Source organism: Coptis chinensis, chromosome 6, assembly GCF_015680905.1.
Source record: "Coptis chinensis isolate HL-2020 chromosome 6, ASM1568090v1, whole genome shotgun sequence".
Classification (NCBI taxonomy): domain Eukaryota; kingdom Viridiplantae; phylum Streptophyta; class Magnoliopsida; order Ranunculales; family Ranunculaceae; genus Coptis; species Coptis chinensis.
The window spans coordinates 2866683-2891060 of record NC_141461.1 but is presented as its reverse complement, the minus strand read 5'-3'; the positions used below and the strand labels follow the sequence as shown (position 1 = coordinate 2891060).

General features: G+C 37.7%; 3 protein-coding genes and 1 pseudogene across 4 annotated transcripts; 2 read left to right on the top strand and 2 right to left on the bottom strand.

The window, feature by feature from the left end:
• The first annotated feature begins 692 nt into the window (after window positions 1-692).
• On the top strand, window positions 693-7092 carry LOC147490737 (DNA-directed RNA polymerases IV and V subunit 2-like; annotated as a pseudogene). Its single transcript, XR_015198071.1, has 8 exons — window positions 693-1336; window positions 1799-1998; window positions 2346-3272; window positions 3602-3900; window positions 4226-5161; window positions 5423-5694; window positions 6085-6609; window positions 6742-7092. The product of XR_015198071.1 is annotated as a DNA-directed RNA polymerases IV and V subunit 2-like (transcript).
• Window positions 7093-7304: 212 nt separating this feature from the next.
• LOC147490736 (DNA-directed RNA polymerases IV and V subunit 2-like) lies at window positions 7305-16062 on the top strand. The gene is made up of 7 exons (XM_086565042.1): window positions 7305-8329; window positions 8898-9110; window positions 9552-10438; window positions 11487-11781; window positions 13091-14023; window positions 14705-14976; window positions 15433-16062. The coding sequence occupies exons 1-7, from the start codon at window positions 7700-7702 to the stop codon at window positions 15932-15934; spliced, it is 3732 nt and encodes a 1243-aa protein (XP_086421168.1). The 5' UTR covers window positions 7305-7699; the 3' UTR covers window positions 15935-16062.
• Window positions 16063-17126: 1064 nt separating this feature from the next.
• Window positions 17127-19256, bottom strand: LOC147490735 (uncharacterized). The gene is made up of 3 exons (XM_086567073.1): window positions 18787-19256; window positions 17620-17758; window positions 17127-17507 (listed from the first exon to the last, which is right to left on the bottom strand). The coding sequence occupies exons 1-3, from the start codon at window positions 19147-19149 to the stop codon at window positions 17323-17325; spliced, it is 687 nt and encodes a 228-aa protein (XP_086423199.1). The 5' UTR covers window positions 19150-19256; the 3' UTR covers window positions 17127-17322.
• A 424-nt stretch (window positions 19257-19680) lies between these two features.
• Window positions 19681-22549, bottom strand: LOC147490734 (uncharacterized). The gene is made up of 2 exons (XM_086567072.1): window positions 21202-22549; window positions 19681-20659 (listed from the first exon to the last, which is right to left on the bottom strand). The coding sequence occupies exons 1-2, from the start codon at window positions 22516-22518 to the stop codon at window positions 19895-19897; spliced, it is 2082 nt and encodes a 693-aa protein (XP_086423198.1). The 5' UTR covers window positions 22519-22549; the 3' UTR covers window positions 19681-19894.
• Between the last annotated feature and the right edge of the window lie 1829 nt (window positions 22550-24378).

Below are 24378 nucleotides of genomic sequence, written 5' to 3'. Positions count from 1 at the left end.
GATGTGTTCCTACTGGATGTGTTATTGCTGGATGTGTTCGGCTCAGTTTTATGTGTTAAAACCTCACCAAGGTGGAGAATGTAGAGAAAAATGTGTTTTTTTTTCTCTCACGTGTAAGGCGCGCCCCGCGCTCCTTTTGCCTTGACAAGGGCGCGCCCCGTGCTCATGCCTTGGTCGACCTCCAGACGATTATTAGCGACCAGCTACAGATATTCAAAGATGAATTTATTGTTTTTCGAGGTTTTTTTGAAACAAGATAAAATATAGTTTTTTTGTAGAAATCTAACTTAACCAAAACCAATAAAGAGAGAGATTATAAGAGAGCAATTCTGTGTGAGTTGAGTGTTCATTCTTTGTGAGTGAATTGAGAGGTTTGTAATCTGTTACTCCGGACATCTAGTAAAGCTTGGAACTCGCAGTGTGGACGTAGGCAAATTGCCGAACCACGATATATCTTGTCTTGTGGTTTGTTATTTTTTTACATTAATTGTTTTACTTTATATTGTTATTTGATATTGAGAAGTGTTGGGATATTGCTTGGAGGGTGTTGAAGTCTTGTCTAGTGAGAATAATCGATCCTTGTGTAGGATTGATCTATTTGTTGTGGGTAACGTTATTTCCGCATTGTCCTATTCTCACCAGTATAGAATCACATGCACTAAATATTTTGTTCACCGTCTCTTTTTTATTTCCATCAACCACTTTGTCTACTCCACACTCTTTAGTAGTTCTTCCTTCAGTCTAAAATAAAAGTGTTTCTTTCTCTTCATAGTTTAAGGCACTGTACTGGCCATTTCTATATTTCATCACATTTTCAGTGATGGATTTTAAGGCCATGGAGATTATATGGTAATTAGTGACGAAGAGGATGAAGAAACTGTTCAAATGGAAGTAGTAGAAGACGTTGAGAAAGCTGAAACATCTTCCAAGAACAAAAGCAAAGCTTCAACTTCCATGCAAGAACAAGAGCACCAAAAATTCCCATCAGAAGAGGTTTTGAACAAGTTATGTGCAGAAGCATCCAGGTCGTTTTTCAGTGAGTATGGCTAGCTTGTTAAGTCATCAAATCAACTCTTATAATGATTTTGTTGAAAATGGGATTCAGAAGTTGTTTTATGGAAGGGAGGTTGATGTAGAACCTGGTTATGATCCGTCAGAAAATGGTGGACGAGGAAGTGCATGGCGTCGTGCTACTGTCAAGTTTGGAAAAGTGAAGCTGGAGAAGCCAGTGTTTTGGTCTAATGAGAGTAGCAAGCCATTGAAAATGCTACCACGTCATGCTCGTCTTCAGCGTATGACTTACTCTTCTAGGATTAAAGTCGAAGTCGACTTTCAGGTAAATCTACATATGTAATGCGGGTGATTAACAGAGAAGCCAATTTATTTTTGAAGCAGTCTTGTATGTTAATTTACTGAACCGTCATTTGAGCCGGGATTGCGTCCTGTTTCTGGTGACAGTGTTCTCAGTTAATTTGGGGGTTGCTCTTCGCACTTCTGATGTTCAGCATACCCTGATGGTGGTTTGTTGGTGCCCCAGTATATGTCAAAAATTCGGATGTTTTTTATGACCCCTTTTAAGTTTAAGTTGCTAAATAATGAGTGATGTGTCTTCAAAAATTTGAAAATTTGGTATAGGGTTTGGTATATATATATATATTTAATTTTTATGTTCTCATGTAGAATCAAATGTTCACTGCTCTGATATTATTTTCTTTAGGAACTCTATCATGTTCCTTATTGTTGAATGATTAGTCTTTAACTGTGCTCCACCTGCTTTTGTTTTGTCAAAATTTATCAGGTTTATGTGTTAGGGAAACGTGGTGGGAAGGTAAAAACTGGTGAAGAGTATATTAAGAAAGTCGAAAGCGAAGAAAAGAGGGAAGTCGTGATTGGTAAAATACCTGTAATGGTGGGATCAATTCCGTGTTGGATGAATGGAAGGGAGAAAGGCGAATGTGAATTTGATCATGGGGGTTATTTTGTGAAGGAGCAGAGAAGGTCTGATTCTCGCCTTTTCTTTATAATGATGCTTCACCTTGTGTTTGCTTTCCTGGTATTTCCATTTTAGAGAGTCATCAGACCAGTGCCTAAAGTAGACCAGTAGACTGAATTTTTCATTCCCTTTATTTTGGAACTACATTTACATATGCATATCGCTACAAAGGAAGCTAACACACTTATACAGCTGCTGCACTGCTTTCAAATAAACTCTTATGATGTTACATTTCTTTCATCTCTTCTTGGGGATTGTGATGTCTCCGGAACTTTTCTTGAGGGTGATTTGTTATAATATATGCTTCTTATTTGACGATTTGGTCATAATCTCCCTGTGATGTCAATTGCAGATCTTTGTTGCACAAGAACAGAAATGCTATAAACGACTTTGGGTTTATGAAAAACCAAGCTGCTGTATATATTTCCACTCTGAGATGATGAAAAAGCTAAATGTTGCTGTAAGACTAGAGGAAGTGCCTCCCTCAGAATGAGAACATCTTAAAGGACAAAAGATCCTTAATGTGCAATTCATGTATTGCACAGTTCTTTTATGGGTGTTTCTTTTTGCCCTTGGTATGCCATCTGACAAAGAAATTGTTGAAATAATTGATATCAATCTGGATGATGCCACTTCTGTGAATTTGCTCCAATCAACCATCAGTTATGCTGACAACAAATTTGAAGGTTTCCACAAAGCAGGAAATGCATTAGAAATAGTTAAGAAATCAATTCTTAATGATGGGATCAGCAGCACCAAGTTTCCTCCAAAGGAAAGTGGCTTCCCATTGGAAAGTGCCAGAGACTGTTTGGACAAGTACTTATTTCCCACTCTTAGTGGCCGTAAATCCAAGGCTTTTTTCCTGGGATATATGGTAAAATGTCTCTTAATTACAGTCGTGTTCTGGGCAACGAAAAGTGGGGAACAGGGAGGATTTTAGAAACAAGAGGTTAGACTTAGCTGCCGAGCTGCTTGACTGAGAGCTGCAAAACCGTATTAGGCATACTGAGAGGTGGAAGGTAAAGACCATACAAAGGGATCTATATGGAGAACGTACTGTGCGGCAGATTGAGTGTTATATCGATGCTTCAATCATCACAAATGGTCTTTCGAGGGCCTTTTCAACTGGAATATGGCCGCATCATGTAAGTTCTAGACAGAAGATCTCTGGTGTGGCTGTAACACTTCAGAGAACAAATCCCCTGCAAATGATGTCTGAGATGAGAAATGTACGTCAGTATGTCAAATACACCGGGATTGTAGGAGATGCTAGATTCCCGTAAGTGTCAAACTCAATCATGAACTACTTTATTATTGCTTTGTATTCGTCTCGTACAATTCTTATCAACCTTAACACTGATAGCTTTAGTTAATTGTCTAAAAAGGTGCTATTGTGAGTCTAAACTACAACAGATGTGCAATTTGTACTTTTGCATGTCCCTGTGCATCAAAACAGTATTATATTCATTGTAAAGATTTTGTGACCTTTGCTATCTTTTTGATTGGCAATGTTTTAGTGTATATTTCCAAGGATCAAACTTTTCAGTCATTCGTGTCTCAGATTTATTATAATGTGAATCCTTATAGCTAATACATTTACTGATGCAGACACCCTTCTCACTGGGGGAAGCTGTGTTTTCTCGATCTCTACACAAGATGGAGAAAATTGTGGGCTTGTAAAGAATTTGGCAGTCACTGGACTTGTCTCCACAAACTTAAGGGAGCCTTTGCTGGACAAATTATTAGAATGTGGAATGGAGAAATTAACGGATGGTCTTACTACTATGTCGTTGAAAGGAAAGGATAAAATCTTTCTGAATGGGGACTGGGTTGGAGTCTGCAAGGATTCTCCTGCATTTGTACAGGTTTTGAAAAGTAAACATCGAAGCAAGGAAGTTCCGCGCCAGGTAATGGCCACTCTTGGCAGTACAGGACTCTTGGCAGTACAGGATCATTCCAGCTAAGATTTACCTTAAAGTTTTCTACGAATCTATTATGCATTTGTCTCAAGTTCATCTCAAGATATTAGTGATCAAAGTGACCGAGTATAATTTGTTACCACCAGCTATATTCAAGGTGTCTACCGCAAATTATTTTCACAATCTGTGCGCAATCCTCTTAAAATAATCACTTAGTCCATCCATCTTATTCAGTATTATTTGTATTCATAAAACGATGTACAGTAAGAAGTCATAACCATTGAACTTATAATTCTCTCCTGTTATCCTGTAGGTAGAAATAAAAAGGGATCAGCAGCAAGGGGAGGTTCGTATATTTTCGGATGCTGGGAGAATTCTGCGACCCCATTTGGTTGTTGAAAATCTGAAGAAGTTAAATTTCATCAAAGGAGGTTACAGCATGCACTCCCTTTTAAACGAGGGAATATTAGAGCTTGTCGGAATTGAAGAAGAAGAGGACTGTCAGACTGCATGGGCAATCAAGTGTCTTCTTTCGGAAGATAGAGGCTATACACACTGTGAACTTGATCCATCTTTCCTGTTGGGACTAAGCTGCGGTATTATTCCTTTTACCAACCATGACCAGGCTAAGAGGTCTATCTTACAATCTTGGAAGCACTCCAAACAAGCAATTGGTTTCTTCACCACAAACCCAAGCGTTAGAGTTGATACAGGGTCTCATCAGATGTATTATCCTCAGAGGCCTCTTTTTCGGACCATGGTTTCGGATTGTCTTGGAAAACCTAGTTATCGCCTTGGTCAAAATGTTCATGCAGCAAAGCCTGAAATCTACGATGGACAGAATGCCATTGTGGCTGTGAGCGTTCACCAGGGGTACAATCAAGAAGATGAATTAGTAATGAATCAAGCTTCATTAGAGCGTGGTATGTTCCAGACAGAACACTTCCACAGTTACAAGGCTGAGGTCTAGAATAAAGAGATACTTGAAACTAAACGGCTCAAGTCAAAGGATAAAATAGAATTTGGTAAAATGCATATCAATATTGGACGTGTAGACAGCCTTGACGATGATGGGTTCCCTTTTATAGGTGCAAACTTGCGGAGTGGTGATATAGTCATTGACAAGTCTGCAGAATCTGGGGTAGATCACAGCATTAAACTGAAGCACACAGAAGGAGGGAAAATGCAAAGAGTCATATTGTCAGCAAACGATGAAGGGACAAACTTTGCATCTGTTTCTCTCAGACAGGTTTCTCTCATGCTCCTTTCAGCCTCTATGGCTCTATCCCATGGATCATCTATTAAACAATATCTCATTATACTTTATCTGTTTATATATCCAACATGTTAATTTAGTCAATGATATTCTTTTCTATGGTTGATTGAGGGTGGCAATATGCCTATTGGACTCTATTCAATGCAATAAGTTCTTTGGAGGAAATGTTATGAGTAATACAGAGAATTGGCTTCTAGAGTACAGTACATTAAGCATGTGAATACATGGTTGCAGGTACGCTCACCATCCGTTGGCGACAAGTTTTCAAGCATGCATGGTCAGAAGGGAGTTATAGGTCTTTTGGAGTCTCAAGAGAATTTCCCTTTTACGCATCAAGGAATAGTTCCGGACATCGTCATAAATCCACATGCATTTCTCACCCGGAAAACTCCTGGACAATTGCTTGAGGCTGCTTTGGGAAAGGGAATTGCTTCTGGTGGTCTGATTAGATATGCTACTCCTTTCGTGACTCCTTCAGTTGATGACATCATAGAGCAACTGCACAGGTATTATCTTAGCTAGGACCAGACCATTCTATGTAAAGTACATGCCTTCAATTCGTTAGTTATTGCCTCAAAAGTTGGAATCAAAATGGTTTGTTTCTCTTTTAAGTAATTTGTGAAGGATATATTACTCGGCATGTCTCTGCCTAGATGAGGAATAGGAACCAAGGGTGATCTTTACTCCTTTTGACAAGTTTTATTGTAAACGAGGTAATCTGTGCGTGTGCGTGTGCGTGTGTGTGTGTGTCGCACTATACCTCTGATTGAAGCTTAATAGTTGTCCATTTTTTTGAAAGTCTTATGCTACTCCTTAAAGTACCCCTTCAATTGATCTTATAACAGATCAGGGATCTGGCAGTTCTTTTAATCCCTATATACTAATCCATATTGCAGAGCCGGCTATTCAAGATGGGGACATGAGAGGGTCTGTAGTGGTTGTTATGGTGAAATGATGCGTTCATTGATCTTTAAAGGGCCAACATGTTATCAGCGATTGACACATATGGCAGTGCATAAAGTAAAGTTTAGGAACACTGGACCAGTCCACCCCCTAACACGACAGCCAGTAATAGATAGAAAGCGTTTTGGTGGGGTCAAGTTTGGTGAGATGGAGCGTGACTGCCTTCTTGCTCATGGTGCTGCTGCCAACTTGCACAAACGCCTTTTCACTCTCAGTGACTTCTCCCATATGCATATCTGTGAAAAATGCTCAAACATTTCCAATGTCATTGAAAGACCAGTTGCTGGAGGAGGTAAGATTAGAGGGCCATCTGCGATTCTGCAGAACACATTGTGAAGGTTAACGTTCCTTATGGAGCGAAGCTTCTGTGTCAGGAGCTGTTCAGTATGGGAATATCCATAAAGATTGGAACGGAGCATTGCTGAACAGAGGACTCTTCTTTTTCTCTCGATGCTTAGGTATGCTTCTACCTGGTGCAGATCAATTTTAACTACACAACCAAGATAAACAACAGTAGTATCTGTTGTATGCTTACGGATAATCAGTATTGGTCACTTGAAGATGGCCTAATATCTTTTTGTTCATTTCAGGAAGCTATAGACTCGATGGACAAGACTCCGAAGAAGCTTAAGCCATTGTCTTTTGGGAAGGATTAAATAAAGCTTGTTTTTCTGGATGTGATTGTTAACGCTCCTGGATACTGTGCCTAGTGATTAGGCTTTTTTTTTGTTAGTAAACTAGTAAGGAGTGAAACTTAATCGCACAACTACTTGTAACAAGTTAAAACATCAGTGCAACTCGTTCATTTTAAATTTTGATATTAGAACTAAAAACGATTTCATCATTCTGCACATTATGATTCTTGCACCCGACATGTTTTTTTGGCTCACTAAATTTATGGCTGAAGGTTACCTGACTCTAAATGTCAGTAAATTGTTGAATTGTTCATAATTTCTAAAATTCATTTATTACTTGGTAAATGACAATGTTCAATGTCAAGTTCAGACTACATCAAATATGTAATTTTTTTTTTATTGCAAAGTATATTTTTCTGGGATCTTTGTACTATCTCTGAAACAGTGAAACCTAGAGATGTGCATGTTTATGAGATGCAAAATATAGCAAAATAAAAAAACAAGTAAAACAAAAAACAAAAAACAAAAAAGCTTACTGCTCCAATAGAAATCCACCTCAACATGCGTCCAACACAGAAGTGCAGCATTGCAGGTCTGCAAACACGTTGCAAATCCTGATCACCACTCAAAAGTTACAAAACATATTCCATCAAAACTCGATACACCTCATCTAATAATTATCTACCACTCCCATCACTTAAAGTAACATATCTACACAACATCTGAACCACCAGATCACCATTTTCACTTCTCTCTTCTTTATTCCGACAACCACACTTTCTTCTTCTTCAAACTCTTCTCCCTTTGAGTTTTAAGGTCTTGGCTAAAAAACCCCAAACTTGGGCTTCTCTCATTTTCATTAAAGTTTAATTTTTTAGTCCAAAAATACAATCTTTTTTACTGTTTTTCAACAATGAGTTCAAATGGTGTTGATGAAGATGATGTAATGGGCACAAATGAGGTTGAAGAAGTAGTAATGGGTACAAATGAGGATGAAGAAGATGTGAAAATGAGTGATAGTGAAGAAGAAGAAGGTGGGTTTTCAGACAATGATATAATGGAACTGGTTGACAACATTCTCTCATCTGAAAAACCAGAACCATCTTCAAAAAATGATAAAGCTTCAACTTCAACTGCAATGGAGCTAGAAGATGAAGATGATGAAGAAGATGAAAGAGTTGAAGAAGTAGCATTTACTGAAGAGGGGTTGAGTAAATTGTGTAGGGAAGCATCAAGGTCGTTTTTTAAGGAGTATGGTTTGTTAAGTCATCAGATTCACTCTTATAATGATTTTGTTGAAAATGGAGTGCAGAAAGTTTTTGATGATATTGGAGAGATTGATGTTGAGCCTGGTTATGATCCTTCAAAGAAAGGAGGTGATGGTGGTTGGAGGAGAGCAAAAGTGAAGTTTGGGAAGGTTAAGTTGGAGAAACCTATGTTTTGGAGTAATGATAGTGGTAAAGCTTTGAAGTTTTTGCCTAGACATGCAAGGTTGCAGCATATGACTTATTCTTCTAGGATGAAAGTTGAAATCGACTTTGAGGTATACTTAAAAACTCTGCATTTTACTTTGTATGTAGAGAAAATTGTGTAATGCAGCTGTTGTTTGAGCTTGGATGGTTGTCATCTATGCTCTTTTGGTTAGCATTGTTGCTTGTTTGGGGTTGCTAGTTGCACTTCTCGTGTTCGTCTTCTGTGACACAAGGCTTTAAAAAAATATTCTTTTAGGATGGAAATGGGTAAAACTTAAAAACTTTGCGTTTTACTTTGTTTTGAGGAAGTATTGTATCATGTTTATGAACAAACAAATTGAACTAAGGGGATGAACACGAATACCGTGTTTTGGTTAACACTGCTGGTTTTGGGGTTGCTAGTTGCACTTGTGTTCATCGACATTTTCTTCGCAGATCCGTAGATGGGGGTCCAATGGATTTCCCATTGATGGAGGTTTGGGTGTTTAGGATGTGACATATTGCTAGTTGTCATTGGTTTGTTGGATATGTTATAGCGTGTTCCGTATATATTCTGTTTTTGACTTACCTCTCATTTGTTGTTATTATTTCTTTTGGAACTAAATCATGCTGTTTTTTTCCTCCTTCAAAATCCATCAGGTTTTTAAACTAGAGAATAAATCTAGTGACAAGTTCAAGACTGGGAAAGAAACATATACTCAAAAGGTTGGTATAAGCGAGGAAAAGAAGGAAGTTGTGATTGGCCGAATACCTGTAATGGTGGGTTCTAACCTTTGTTGGATGAATGGAAAGGAGAAGGATGATTGTGAATTTGATCATGGAGGCTATTTTGTGGTCAAGGGTGCAGAGAAGGTAAAATTAACTCCTCTCATAGTTGATGCTTCATTTTCTGTTTGTTTTCCCATTACATACATTCTCGGGGTCCACATAAATGTGTAAAATCAACAGAGTTCTTTTGTGGTTTGATTTATGAAAAATAAGATGGTCAAAACAAAGTAGATGGATTTTCTGCTATCAGGAAATCAATACTGCGTTGGATATTTAGGTCATGACAAAGGAAGCTAACTCAATATCATACAGCATATCCGTGGTCCCTACTGATTGTGGTATGCACTGTTTCATGAATGGGAGTTGCTGAATATAAGTAGTAACTTTACATATCCTTCATCCCTAAATGGGCTTGTGTAGTACTGTAGTCTGGAAAATTTACTTTACTGAACGGGTGATTATATTTATGAAGTGTGGTTTTTATTAGACGTTTTGGTGATAATCTCCCTATGATGTCAATTGCAGGCCTTTGTTGCACAAGAACGGATTTCCTTGAAGAGACTTTGGGTTTTTGATCAACCAGACTGGAATATTTCTTATCGTACTGAGATTAGGAGGCGAAGAGTTGATTTGAAAATAGAAGAAGTGAGTGCTTCTGAATGTGAACATCTTCAAAGAACAAAGGTCCTTAATGTGCACTTTTTGGGGTGTACAATTCCTCTCTGGGTGTTCCTTTTTGCCCTTGGTATGCCATCAGACAAAGAAATCATTGAAATGATTGACTGCAATCTGAGTGATGAGAGCTCTGTGAAATTACTCCTCTCAACCATCAGTTATGCGGATGATCAGCATGAAGGTTTCCGCAGAGGAGGATATTCTTCCAAAAAGATTGATGAGCTGATTAAGGGAACAAGATATCCTCCAAAGGAAAGTACCAGAGACTGTTTGGACAAGTACTTATTTCCTACGCTTACTGGGTCTAAACAAAAGGCTTTGTTTTTGGGGTACATGGTAAAGCGTCTCTTACAGTCGTATTCTGGACAAGGGAAACCTGACAACAAGGATGATTTTAGAAACAAGAGGTTGGACTTAGCTGGAGAGCTGCTTGAACGGGAGCTGCGAAATCATATTAAACATGCTGAGAGGCGGATGGTAAAGGCCATGCAGAGAGATCTCTATGGAGAACGCAATCTGCGGCAAATTGAACACTATCTTGATGCTTCACTTATCACTAACGGTCTTACGAAGGCCTTTTCAACTGGAGCTTGGTCGCATCATTTCAAATACTCGGAGAAGATAAACGGTGTGGTTGCAAACCTTAGGCGAACGAATCCCTTGCAAACTATGTGTGATATGAGGAAAACACGTCAGCATGTCCAGTATTCCGGGAAGGTCGGAGATGCTAGGTTCCCGTAAGTGTCATTCATGAACTTCTAGAAATCTTTTTGATGTGTTATTTCTTATTCTTCTCATATATTTACTTATTTACTTACCACTTTTTACTTTAGGTGGTCGTAAGCCTTAATAAAGTGCTTTCTTTTTCTTTTTCTTTTTTTTTTGGTTTACTCTTGTATTTGTAGGCTTCCTCGGCCTATTCTTATTTTTACTGTTAATGAAATTCAACTTTACTGAGCTAAAAAGAAAGGGTGCTTTCCTGATTTCAAACTTGAATGCCATCTGTAAGCTGTCATTTTGTGGGTTCTTAGAAGTATTGCATTCATCTTAGACATCTTGTTTCCTTTCCTACCTTTTTGATTGACAGTCCCTTGTTGTACTGAAGAATTCTGTTATTGCATAGGCATTGTCCTTAGAATATCGGGCACTTTCATTGTCAGTAATTCCTTGGAATGCTCTTAAACACTGGTGCACCTTATTGTAGGTCATACTCACAATTATTTACATGTGCCATCAGTAGGTAATACACGTAAAGGCTCCTGTCATGAATTTTTAGAAAATTTATAGGAAATTGGAACCTTTAGTTTGAACTTTTAGTTGATTTTTGTTCACATCAAGATCTTTGCATCTTGCTTTTAGGTCTGTAACCTTATATTCATCCTCCCAAACATTTTTTTTTATGAATTTCTATCTGCACTATGCTAGTTCTGAAGAATCTACCTTAATTGAATTTCAATGCTTGTAAATTTTTTGTCCAACTTTGAATGTGATTGTTTTGGATTTTATTTTCCTGTTAAATAATGTTATTTGATGTAGCATCTTTTGTAAAAGGAAGGAACATATTCTGATGTTTTTACACTGGCTTTGCTTCACATGCCCTCAAAAAGCATTTCTCTGAGCTCGATTACATGCATTAACAGACTTAACTGTATATGAATGGGGTTTTTTTTTTTTTTTTTTTTGATTGTAGCTGTCTTTGATTTTTAATCTGTTTATTAATAGATTTGCTGTTAGATTCATCTTGGTATTGTTATTCTGTATTAAATGTTTTTTTTCTGGATGCAGACACCCTTCTCATTGGGGGAAATTGTGTTTTCTTTCTACGTCGGATGGAGAAAACTGTGGGCTTGTAAAGAATATGGCCATCACTGGAATTGTCTCCACAAACTTGATTCAGCCTTTACTGGGCATACTATTGGTGTGCGGAATGGAGAAATTGAGTGATGATCTTTCTCCTTTGTCATTGAAAGGAAAGAATAAGATTTTTCTGGATGGGGAGTGGGTTGGAGTATGCAGGGATTCTCTTTCACTTGTAAACACTTTGAAAAGGAAACGTCGCAGCAAGGAAGTCCCACCCCAGGTAATGTCTTTTACTGTAGCCTCTAGGCAGTATTACTCCTTCACAAGGTCTACCTTGATGTTTTGTTTTTGTATTCGCTTCTTTTGTTTGTGTGTTTATCCATATGCTAAACCTCAGACCAACTATATGTGTTTTTGTATGTGTTTTTGTTCCTTAAGATACTGGATTCCACTAATTATGTTAAGGTACCAATTAAGTTGTGTCTATTTGATGGCGAACCTATTCTAGTGTATTTTTGTTACCTTCTTTTATTTGTATGTTTGAGCATGCACTAAACTTCCCTCCAATTGTTCCTCTTTTTCTCCTTGAAGTGACTTAGTTCCACTAACAATGAATACTAAATTACCGAGCAAAAAAAAAAAAACAATGAATACTAAATTAATGCAGTCCAATTGGCATCAGTTCATGGTTTCGCGTGTGTGACTTGTGACCATCCGGATCAAACCCATGTATCACAACTAACTTCAAGAGGTGCAGATGCAGGGCATCCATAAAATGGATAATGACACATCATAGAGAATATCGCTATGCTTATAACTGAATAGTTTTTCTATCATTGGCTAAATAGGAGTTCCCTGCTCTTGTACTAAATACCCGAACTTCTTTTAAGCAAATACCACACTTGTTTAATTTGAGACGAACGCCTCCATTTGATCTTGCAATCTTTAATGGTTAAAGCATATATGAGTGCTTGATATACTTCACCTCAAAACTTGTTGTCAAGGACATTCATACGCATGTTGACAACATAAGTAATGCTAATTATCTTGCAAGGTAAGGGCCTTCCTTTGATCTTGCAAGCCTAATTCCTAAGCATATGTTATCCTCATCTCAAACTTGTTTTTGAGGCAGTCTTTTAGCTCTTGGATTTAATATACCATGTGGCCTCTGGCCTGTGATTACAAGATCTTCGACATAGATAATAAGCGATGTATGCTGCATTATTTGCCCATATGTTATTTCCTGCGTATATATGTTAAAAACTGAAACCAAGGGGCAATGACTATTTTAATTTTATGTAAGGATCTTTTTTTACTCTATCAACATTGTGAAAATGAAAAGGAGGGGGGAGTTATCCATATGAATCTTTTAACTAAGTTTTTTTAATTTTCTATGAAGAAGAATGGCATTCTTATATACAATTATTCAAGTTACCTAGAACAGTTTGCTGCCAGCTATTGAAGGTCCCTTGTAGAATTGATGGAGATGGCACAATCAGTATAATCAATTGCCCCATCCATATAATTCCGTATTATGTATGCATTTATAGTGAAACGTCATAATTTCTAAATATGTGATGGTACTGTAGGTTGAAATCAAAAGGGATCAGCAACAAGAGGAGGTTCGTATATTTACTGATTCTGGGAGAATCCTGCGACCCCTTTTGGTTGTTGAAAATCTGAAGAAGATAAATTTGTTGAAAGGAGGTTACAACATACACTCTCTAATGAATAAGGGAGTAATAGAGCTTGTGGGGATTGAAGAAGAAGAGGACTGTCAAACTGCATGGGGAGTGAAGTATCTTTTCTCAGAAGAAAAGGTCTACACACACTGTGAGTTGGATCCATCTTTTCTTTTGGGCCTAAGCTGTGGTATCATACCATTTACCAACCATGACCATGCTAGGAGGGCTCTCTATCAATCTGAGAAGCACTCCCAGCAAGCAATTGGTTTCTCCACGACAAACCCAAAAATTAGAGTTGATGCTTTGTCTCATCAGCTGTACTATCCCCAAAGACCTCTTTTCCGAACAGTGATTTCTGATTGTCTTGGAAAACCCGAGTATCCCTTAGGGAAAAATGTGCATCCAATGTCTGAAATCTACAATGGACAGAATGCCATTGTGGCTGTAAATGTTCACCAGGGGTACAATCAAGAAGATTCATTAGTCATGAATCGAGCTTCGTTAGAGCGTGGCATGTTCCGAACAGAGCACATCCGTTGTTACAAGGCCGAGGTTGAGAACAAAGAGATACTTGAAACTAAACGGATGAAGTCAAAGGATAAGATAGACTTTGGTAAAATGCCTAGCAAGATTGGACGTGTTGACAGCCTTGACGACGATGGGTTTCCCTTTATAGGTGCGAACTTGCAGAGTGGTGATATAGTCATTGGCAAGTGTGCAGAATCTGGGGCAGATCACAGCATCAAACTGAAGCACACTGAAAGAGGGAAAGTGCAAAAAGTTATCTTGTCAGCAAATGATGAAGGGACAAATTTTGCGGCTGTTTCTCTCCGACAGGTATATCCCTTATTTCCTTCTATCTCTCAGACATGATTTTTTGATTATGATAATTTTCGAATCAGTTTCCAATAATTATTGGTGGAAGTCAAAACGTTTTTGTCCGTATTCTACTTAGCAAAGTTTCCATGTGAGATATGCATGTTTAAAGAATATATGTTTATATCTAAATCACATTGACTCAGAATCTCAGATACACATGTTGGTGTCTGACAAGGATACGGAATGTCCAACACAACGAGCTATATGACGTATAGGACATGGGGACAAGTAATTAAAAAGAATATTATTGTTATTACACGATTGATTCTTGGGGTCAAGACCTTACAAAGCACCTCCTTACAAGTAAATAATTATGAAAGTGGCATTTCATGATGCTGTAACTATGTTCAGAGATTATTTGCTTAGTCTTTTAGGGTATAGAAGAAACACTAGTTTGAAATCGAATGCACAACGTGTCCATGTATCTGTGTGTGCGGCACGGATTATGAAGTGTCCATGTTACTTAGGTTTATATCGCATGTAACAAGTATTTCCAGTCATGCTTCAAACATCAGTTTCAAAAAATAAAAATAAGACAGCTGACTTGTTTGGGGAAGAAAAAAAATTGAGGTTGATTTTGAGAAATCTCTTCCACAGAACAAAAAGTAGTAAATTACATATTTGAATTCTTGGATGCAGGTTCGATCACCAATTGTAGGAGACAAATTTTCAAGCATGCACGGTCAGAAAGGCGTTATAGGTCTTTTGGAGTCTCAAGAGAATTTCCCGTTTACACATCAGGGGATAGTTCCAGACATTGTCATAAATCCACATGCATTTCCCACCCGACAAACTCCTGGCCAGTTGCTTGAGGCGGCTTTGGGAAAAGGAATCGCTTGTGGTGGTTTGATGAGATATGCTACTCCTTTCACAACTCCTTCAATTGATCAAATAACAGATCAGCTGCACAGGTAATATTTAGGATTAAGACATTCAGTATGATTGTTTCCCCTATTGCCGCATGATTTGGGATCAAATGTTTCCTCTCCATCTGTTGAGCTGTGTTCGCTTTGCTGCCGAACCACGCCAACTTGGATGCAAATTGGACGTTTTTCTAAAGAAAGTTTCCTTACTATAACTGACTATATGCTCACAATGAGAAAAATGAATATGGCCGATCCTTGGTAATATTGTGTGATCAATTGATATTGAACTAGATAATGTCTTTTATGTGTATCAGATTTGTATCATGCAATTTTAAAAATGTTTACATAATTAGACCATTGTAACACTTGGACCAAGTTCTTCTTACCCAAGCTTTAGGTTGAAGTGGTATTTTTTTTTATTAATTTTTGTTCCAGTCATCAGACTAGATCTGTATCTTACAGGGTTTGACAGTTTATTTAATCCATCAATTGACAATGCAGAGCCGGTTATTCAAGATGGGGACACGAGAGGGTCTATAGTGGTCATTATGGTGAAATGATGCGCTCATTGATCTTTATCGGGCCAACATTCTATCAGCGGTTGATACATATGGCAGAGGATAAAGTCAAGTTCAGGAACACTGGACCTGTGCACCCTCTCACACGACAGCCTGTAGCAGATCGGAAGCGGTTTGGTGGGGTCAAGTTTGGTGAGATGGAGCGTGACTGTCTTCTTGCCCATGGAGCTGCTGCCAACTTGCATGAACGCCTCTTCACTCTCAGCGACTTCTCCCAGATGCATATTTGTGGAAAATGCTCGCATATTTCAAATGTCATTCAAAGATCGGTTGCTGGTGGAGGCAAGATTAGAGGGCCATTCTGCAGGTTCTGTGATTCTGCGGAGCATGTTGTGAAGGTCAATGTACCTTATGGGGCGAAGCTTCTCTGTCAGGAGCTATTCAGTATGGGAATTTCTGTGAAGTTTGGGACGGAGCCTTGTTGAGGCCAAGTATTGTAATGTAAATGATACAGTGAAAGTTTATATCCCCACTAACTTACTTGGAGCGATCGATCAATAAATGTACAAATGTGTAATACTTGAGTTTTAAACGAGCGCATGCTGTTACCTAAGCTCTCTGTGTCTGAAACTCTGTATTTTGTTTTACCAATTTTTCTGCAGTTTGCAGGATTCATGCAAAAATCTAATTGCATTAGATTACCAGTTTTTTCTCAATTGCCATGGATTCATCTTCTTTGTTATGTTTCCTTATGTCAGGCAGTCCTTTGTCTGTTGTTGGCAGTAGAAAGTTCACACTTCACAGAAGTGTTCCCTAAAAACCTCGGATGAGAGTATGAGACTACGTGAGGTTTGCCCAGAAAATGGGAAAAGAAAAGATGCACTCCATTTTGCAATCAAACAAACAACATAATTTGTTGATTATGTACTGAATTACAATTCGGAAGAGGACCCATTTGATGATTAAGAATGAAAAAACTCAAAAAAGTAAGAAAATCTGCTATTTTGAGGTTCTGACCAATGACTGGGATAAGCGAATTATGTGAAGTACAGCTTTGCTCTATCTATCCAGCGGCAGTGGAGGTGGGAAAATTGAGAATTCATCTTCTTTAGTTAATAGAAAAGAAGTCTAATGTGAAACAGGTTCGAAAATCTTTTTCCATCCATGGAAAATCAAAGACATCCTTGATGTCATTGAACAATGTCATAGATATCAGTCCCATCTCCCATGCAGGATTGTTGCCAACTTGCCATGAAAGACCGAAGACCCTATGAAATCTTCTTATGTGGCTGGCTCTGTTACAGTACTGAAGGCCAATACATAGTGCTGGATGAGGCATATATATATCCTCGTCTGAAGTCCCATTCCATATACATCTGAAGTAAAAAAGCAGTGTCCTAATACAGTAGTTTTTATATATTTTTTTTTTGCTTTTTTTTCTCTCACTAAACCAAAATGCCAATGCAGTAATGCATAACCGAGAGGTACGAACAAAGCAACTAATTATTTCAGAAGAGAATAGCCAACAACTGTATAATAATTGCTGGAGGTTAGAGTATCCAATTTAACCAGATTACTTGGGCAACCGATGCCCACTCTGAAAAGATTATGTACATTGGTGTAATCACCTAAAATAAATAAATAGATAAATAAACGGCACAGCATGATTCTTGCATGTTCTAAATCAACCTAACAGCACAACTACTCATATATTCATGTCAAAATTGTACAATCAAACTTTGTTTCTTTATATTACAAATATGATGATGTAAATAAGGAGAAAAGGAAATACATGCTAGCAGGGCAGTCCCAGATGAAAGGAAGATGCATGTGTATGAATACAGAAAATCTTATACAATATACTTGAAGAACCCTAAGAAAGTGTGATGAAGTGTTGCAAAGAACTAACTAGGCTTGGTGGCCAATGCTTTTTTTCTCTTACGTATGTGAGGTCTGTATAGTGAGGATCAAGCAAAGTGGCAATTGCAAATTGGTTTTCCGCAAGGAGTGGAGCATTTTTGTCCACATACAAGGCAGCTGCCAGAGCTGCATGCACTTCTGCAAAGATATCCAAAGAGAAAATTACTACACATAACAAGCCGTTCCTTTTATTTTGTTTTGGTACGTTTAAAGCTTATATGCGTTTCATTTCATTTCTCTAATGAAGTACCTGGATATCCCTTCAGAGATATCGAAACATCCTCCATTTCTGCTATTGCTTCCTCTCTATCACCAACCTCATACAAAGCCAATGCTCTGCCAACTCTTGCATAATCCGAAAATGCAAATTCTTTGTAATTACTGACAACCTAAAAGTGAAGGAACATAATGAGAAACTTAGAAGAAGCGCTTTCAGTGGAAAATGTGATGGCAATATACTTTCAAATAAGTAGCTTCAGCAGTCAATGCAATCCTTTTTCTAACATAATACACAGCAAATGTAGTGTTGTACTCTGTTGACACATTCAAAAGTAACCAAAAAATGTCTCCAGCATTCTTGTACATACGTCCACATGGTTGTGGATTTACACATGAAGAGTCGACAAGCTCAGACACCAAAACATATGATGTTTGAGAAATGCATATACACCATCCCATATTAATAAATTTATCGTGTGAGCAGAGCGAACATTTTTGGGAGTAGTGGGGGCAATTGAATGCCTCTGTCTGTCTCGTTTTTCTTCTCACTCTCTTCTCTTCGCCAAACTCACCCTTCACTCTCTCTCTCTCTCTCTCTCTCTGCAGTTCCGCGCACTCCCCAGTCCCCACTGCTTTGCAGTAATCAAGTAACATCACTTATAACCTTTCATGGTGATATGTTTATGTGGATATCGTAGTTGGTGGTACATAAGTAAATCACAACTCAAAAGATTGAGACTGTGAGACACAATTTCTGAATTAGGTGCTCATACGAGCTTCCTTTGCTATGTCTAGTATTAGGAGATTCACGGTGAACCATTGACATCATACATGTCTGCGGTCCATGATACCTGAACCAAGTCACCAAGTGTCCAAGTCTAAATCCCCAACAAACAATTCAATCTTATACTTGATAGCAAGAGTTTTCAAACAACATTATGTCCAACAGTGTATAAACTCATGTAGAACTTGGACCACAAACTGTATAAATTACGGCTTAAAACAAATACAATGTAATTCCAATAAAAAAAACTACCAATTGATTATTGCTACATTACTTCATGGCAAATACTTATTTCTAAATACTAAAATTGCACCTTACACACATACAAAAGACGGTTTAGCAACCAATGAAACAAATCAGCTATGCAGAGTATATATTCAATGAAGTAAAAGAAATGAAGCAAAGGGTATGTACCTGAGAAAAGTAGTCTAAAGCATGAGTGAAGTCACCATGAGCTTGTAATTCTCTTCCTTTATCAAGTAACTCAATAGCTTTCAAAACTCTCTTTGAAACAGAAGCACTTGCATCTTTCTCTTCAGTAGTAACAGGGTCAAACTGATCAGTAACAAGAGCAAATGAAAAAGGCGGTAAGTTTAAGGTTGGGAGTAGAACAAGAGAAGTAGAAATAGTGGGGAGAGTTAAGAGAAATATACTTCTTCTTGTTATTGTAGAATGTGTTTTGAGGTTTGGTCTTTGAAGGGGTTTTGGGTTTTGGAGTTTAGAGGTTGAAGAAAGAAGAAGATGATTGAATATGGGTGCTTTACATGCAAACACCATTACACTTGCTTGGCTACTTGGTTCTTGCCTTGTGAAACAGTAAAAACATACTTGGTTTTAAGGATAGAGAATACGAATGGTTTGGGAACATACTACCCCACTTCAATTGGCGTAGTTTGAAATGAGATAAAAAACATTCTACCCCAGTTTATATATTCCAAACGTTAATAATAATAAAAGATTAAAAACCATTCTTTGCAACCAGGAAAATTGAGCCAAAGATTGCCAAACGAGAAACAGCACTCAGAAAACATTAACCTCGCTGCTCTAGGTTGGCCATGACTTACTAATCGAAGTATTTTTCACCTCGTAGTGTTCCTGTGTTTGGATTAAAACAGAAGACCCTGGGATTGAGCACTGTAAGTCAAAAATTCTAGTCCCACGACTGCTCCCTGGCTAAACCTTTTACCGGAGAAATAGTGGTGTTTACATAACTACAGTATACAACAAGGTGTCACAAAGGATAAACAAGCATGTTTCATGCCCAATGGTTTACAGCTGACATTATCAATGCCAATTAGAGGACTGAAGTTTTGGAGTGGAAAGATGAATCACAAGTATATTCCTTAAATTATTACCTATATCTAATTGTTTTATTTCTGCTGGGTAGAACTAAAAAGTATACACAGCGCATGTATGGAATTTACAATGCTAATGGACTAATGGACAGTGGTAACGTCCAAATAATTGTAAATGAGAGCAGAACAAGTATTAGGCAGGCATTACAGAGTTTACAATAATTGTATTAAAATTCATCTTCAGCTCCATCCTGTCCATCAGAACGCTGGTAATCATCTTCATCATCGAAATCTTCAGAATTGTTCAATGCATTAGCCTCCATGTGTTTAAATTTGTTGATCATATTTGTGGCGTCAGAAACAAGGGCATTCTTCGCAGCTTTAATCACGTCCATCCTCTGCACATTTTCTACTCTATCCTCCTTTATAGTAGTGCATTGTCTGCCTCCTGCCACTCTCCTAGCATCCCGCGAATGTAGACGGTCAATATATTTCTCATGAAACGCTAGGTTTTTAATCTGCTTTAGAACTGCTGGACTTTCAAGTGGTGCTTTACTGGTGCCTCTTAATCTGGAGAGAGGCTTCTTGTGGGTTGACAATGACCTCTGGGTGCAGTTCTGATGAAAACTTTGTTTATCCAGTAAGCATTCTGGAGCGGAGGGTGTTTCTGGCTCTGGAGCACTATGGGTGAATAAATTCGCTGTGGGTTCGAGAATTGAGAATATATCTGCTTTATAACCTTGGTTCACGGAGTTTTGCTTTTGCAGTAAATGTCTTACAGTTTTCTGCGCAAGACATTTGGTGCGTTTGTTTCCTCTTGACTTTTTGACATTCAACTCAGCAGGTTCAAGAAGTTTACTAGCAGAAAGTGAGAAATGACCCAAAGGAGATAAGTCTGTTCTCTTAGCTCTAGAACGAGACCGGGGTTGAGGAGGAGTGATGGTGTCAGAGTGGAACTTATCAAAACAATCCTGTGCAGACTTTCCTGGCACCTGTAAAAAAAAAAATTGCATCACATCAAAGAAAATTATCTGAGGTTCCTAATAAAATACAATGAGTTGTTGCTAGTCTCATAAATATAGTTGAAGAAAAGAATTATCAGATTGTTTCACCTGAAACATTAGGGCATATTACTATGAACTACTCAAACTAAAGAAGCAACAATTTTCTGGGTGATTTTTATTAGTTAATCGTGTTGCTACCTACTCTTAGTTACTATACTTTTAAGCTTCAAAGTCCATGTGATATGCTTAACTTAATAACTTGTAATTACGGAAACAGAATTATCTTCTTGAAGTTCCTCCACATGAGGATATCTGGCATTGATTTACAGATTTCCATCTTAAAGACAATATCATGATCCGGCACAAAAAAAAACAACAAAAAATTGAACAGCACTCATATAGTTCAATAGCAGTATCACAGATGTATGATAAACACACCAGACCTTATTGGTTACTCTAACAGGTAAGTACAAATTCTAAGAGGAGTATATACAACCAATATAAGATAAGAAGTACAGGAGCAAACATACCAGCTTTGAAATCTTCTTCCAGAAGTGGGGAGACGGATTTGCAGTAAAGTAAGCTCTCTGCAACGCTGATTCTTGATCTTGTGTCCACCCATGAGCACCACATTTTTCACCACGTTGACTGCTTGTCGACCTATCCTCTGTTTCTTTCCTTGACCCACTTATGGGTTTAACACATTTACTCATCTCATTCTTCGGTTCAACTAAACTCTTCGAACTTTTTCCATGGCAAACTAGTTGTGTTTTCTTTGGCGATATGTTTTCTATGGAAATTAGAGGAAGGCGCAAGTCTGTGGAAGTGCTTTTGTTTACTTCTCGAATACCACAGGTTTCCTTCACATCACAATTACCATTAGTTCCACAACTGATTTTTCTCTTCTTCTTCTCCTTTCCTTTTCCGGGGGTGCTAAAAGGAGATATTAAAGAACCAACTCTTTTTCTGCCTTTTGCCATTCTTGCAGATTCCTGGGACGATTTAAAGCCCACTTCTTCTTCCTTGGAATTTTTTTGAGACACTATAACTACAAGAGACTGCCTTCCTTGTTTTCCCGACTTCCCTGCTTGGATACCTCCGGACAAAACCTCTTTCAAGCCAGTCTTCTTGTCAATATTTTCAGGGGTGTTCTGCATGATAGGAATCCTAGGAGGTCTTCTAGAACCTTGAGACCCCCCAATCCCATTGCTCATTCTCATGGATTTTTTCAAAGCATCGCTTGACCTCACACTACTCTGGTCAAGAAGTTCAGTATTGTACTTCACAATGGACAACCTAGGAGATCTTCTGCAGCCTTCAAAGCCCTCAACCCCATTGCTCTTCCTTATCGACTTTTTCAATTCATTGCTGGAACTCACACAATTCTTGTTTTTGACAATCTCAGTACTGCATTTCACAATGGAAAACCTAGGAGATCTTCTGCAACCTACAGACCCCTCAACACAATTTACCTTCCTTGCCGATTGTTTCGACCCAGTACCGAAATTCATGTCGAAAATCTGAGTAGTGCACTTGACAACAGACAACCTAGGAGACCGTCTACAACCATCAACCACCCCATTCCTCATTCTTATCCCATTACTCAATTTGACACATTTCTTCTTATCCACAACAGTATTACTCTTTTTAATCAATTCTTTCGATATCTTACACTTAGCATACCCAGTAGTTAAATTTCTTCTAGAACTCTCATAAGCTTGTTTGCAAGATATGTTTTTAACTGATGAGACAATAAGTGGAGATATTGGTGAAGTGAATACCTGTGTTTCCTTTGCATGAACAAGTCTCTTTGATCTTCTCAACACTGAGTTTTCAGACATGGCCATTTTCACAGAAAGAGGGAAATGAGAGGTTTCAAACTTTACCGACATTTGATATTCCAAACATTAATAAAAACCCGAGCCCCAAAAGTTGGGCTTATAGTTGTTGACAAAAGCCTGATGAAACCTAAGCCCAAGACCGGTCCAATTTCCATGCTTATTCAGTTATTCGTCTTTGCAGTTTGAACCCCAAGCGCTAATGGTGTATTCACTGTATTGTACTATTGTTTATAAACAAGTAGTTATGGACTAATGGTGTATTCACTGTATTGTACTATTGTTTATAAACAAGTATGCAAACCATGCTGTGTATTGTTTTTTTTGTTTTTTTTTCTAAAGTCTTAAAGTTTTAAAACCCGTCCCTCGAGTTCGATAGTTAACATGATTTTTTTGGATTCTAATTGTAATTGGTAATTGTAATTATGTAGGAAAGGCTCATCTATTTTTTTAATAGAGAATAATTATGTTATTTAAGTGACATTAGAAAGGTTTTTATAAATCTCTACACTATATGATAGCCGGATCTTTAGGAGGAAAATTTCTAAACGGAACTGTGTATTTGTAATATCTCTATTTTATGATTTTAGAACCACCTCCCTTAATTATTATAATCAGTTCCCTCATTTTTAAACAATTTACCAAAAACTCTCTCACTTTATTGAAATTATAATTAACTTCATATTATTTAAAATAATTTAGAAAACCTCATTCACGTCACTCAAATTATATTCAACCCCTCCTAATGTTTTTATATTATTTTTTAGATTATAACTATAATTCAAAAAATAATACTATCAGAGAGATGTTAAAGCGACATGTTTAAAGATTTGAAAAAACACCGATGTGTAGCACGGTTCGCATACTCGTTATTAATAAAAGAGAACCGTTGTTCTAATATTAGCGAGGAAAATTAAAAATAATTATATAATTTAAATGATATTAGGGAGGCTTTTCTAAATTATTAATAAATAGGGGGTTTGTTCTAATTTTTGTGAGAGAGGTGTTTCGAAATTGAACAACTATAGAGATTATAAATTGCCTACTCAACAGTGGAGAGGAATTCCCGACTATCATATAATGGCCAGTTTATTGTTTGGATTATTTTGGCAGCAACTTTATGCTCTAATTCTTCAGACATTTGGTATCCACTAATCCACACCTAAGGATTTTAGGAACTAAATAGCTAGCAAGTAGTACTACATTCCCACAATAACATAATGAACTTATATGATCCTCTTTGCCCACATGAATTATCAATCTCCTATGCAAGGTGTATGTGGCAATGGATCAAAATACACACCTATCCGCATTTCAAATTTTAAAATCAAAGTCATCAAGTAGGCCATGGAGTAATAGGTTGGATTAGCAAGTCAGAGTAGAAAATGTTCACATAAATGGGCCATAATCTGGGCCAGGCCTAGAGGACTTGACTATTCAACCCACGTAGTCTGTCTCTCGTCTACATTCAATTTGCAAAGTTTGTCAAATGCAAATTTGTAAATTTCAATTTTGAGAACTTTTTTTTTTTTGGAAGATTTTGCAAAACAAAACGTTCCACAGACTAATGGTGGGTTTTAAATTTTAGGGAAAATTTTGCCATGACTTTAGAATGACAAAAATTTAGTGTGGTTTTTTTCTTCTTGTCAAATCTATTCATACGGTCCAACACCAAATCACACAACCAAATACCTGTAAAATAGAAAGCCGAAGAAATTTTCGATTTTCCGGAGCAGACAAGCAGAGTCAATAAAATTTAACTTTGTAATACTTCTAATATCACCACCCAAACGTTTTACCAACTAAATTAGCTGACACTTGCACTCACGACAGCATAATGAGCTCATTACTCATATGAACGAACGGGTG

What these genes read in the sequence shown, in the direction of transcription:
- LOC147490736 (XM_086565042.1), top strand. Translation starts at nt 7,700, where the DNA reads ATGAGTTCAAATGGTGTTGATGAAGATGATGTAATGGGCACAAATGAG. An exon ending in TGGTCAAGGGTGCAGAGAAG is followed by an intron (nt 9,111 to 9,551) that starts GTAAAATTAACT and finishes TGTCAATTGCAG; the next exon opens with GCCTTTGTTGCACAAGAACG. An exon ending in GCAAGGAAGTCCCACCCCAG is followed by an intron (nt 11,782 to 13,090) that starts GTAATGTCTTTT and finishes ATGGTACTGTAG; the next exon opens with GTTGAAATCAAAAGGGATCA.
- LOC147490735 (XM_086567073.1), bottom strand. Translation starts at nt 19,149, where the DNA reads ATGGTGTTTGCATGTAAAGCACCCATATTCAATCATCTTCTTCTTTCT. An exon ending in CTTTAGACTACTTTTCTCAG is followed by an intron (nt 17,759 to 18,786) that starts GTACATACCCTT and finishes CTTCACTTTTAG; the next exon opens with GTTGTCAGTAATTACAAAGA. An exon ending in ATCTCTGAAGGGATATCCAG is followed by an intron (nt 17,508 to 17,619) that starts GTACTTCATTAG and finishes ATATCTTTGCAG; the next exon opens with AAGTGCATGCAGCTCTGGCA.
- LOC147490734 (XM_086567072.1), bottom strand. Translation starts at nt 22,518, where the DNA reads ATGGCCATGTCTGAAAACTCAGTGTTGAGAAGATCAAAGAGACTTGTT. An exon ending in GGAAGAAGATTTCAAAGCTG is followed by an intron (nt 20,660 to 21,201) that starts GTATGTTTGCTC and finishes TTTTTTTTACAG; the next exon opens with GTGCCAGGAAAGTCTGCACA.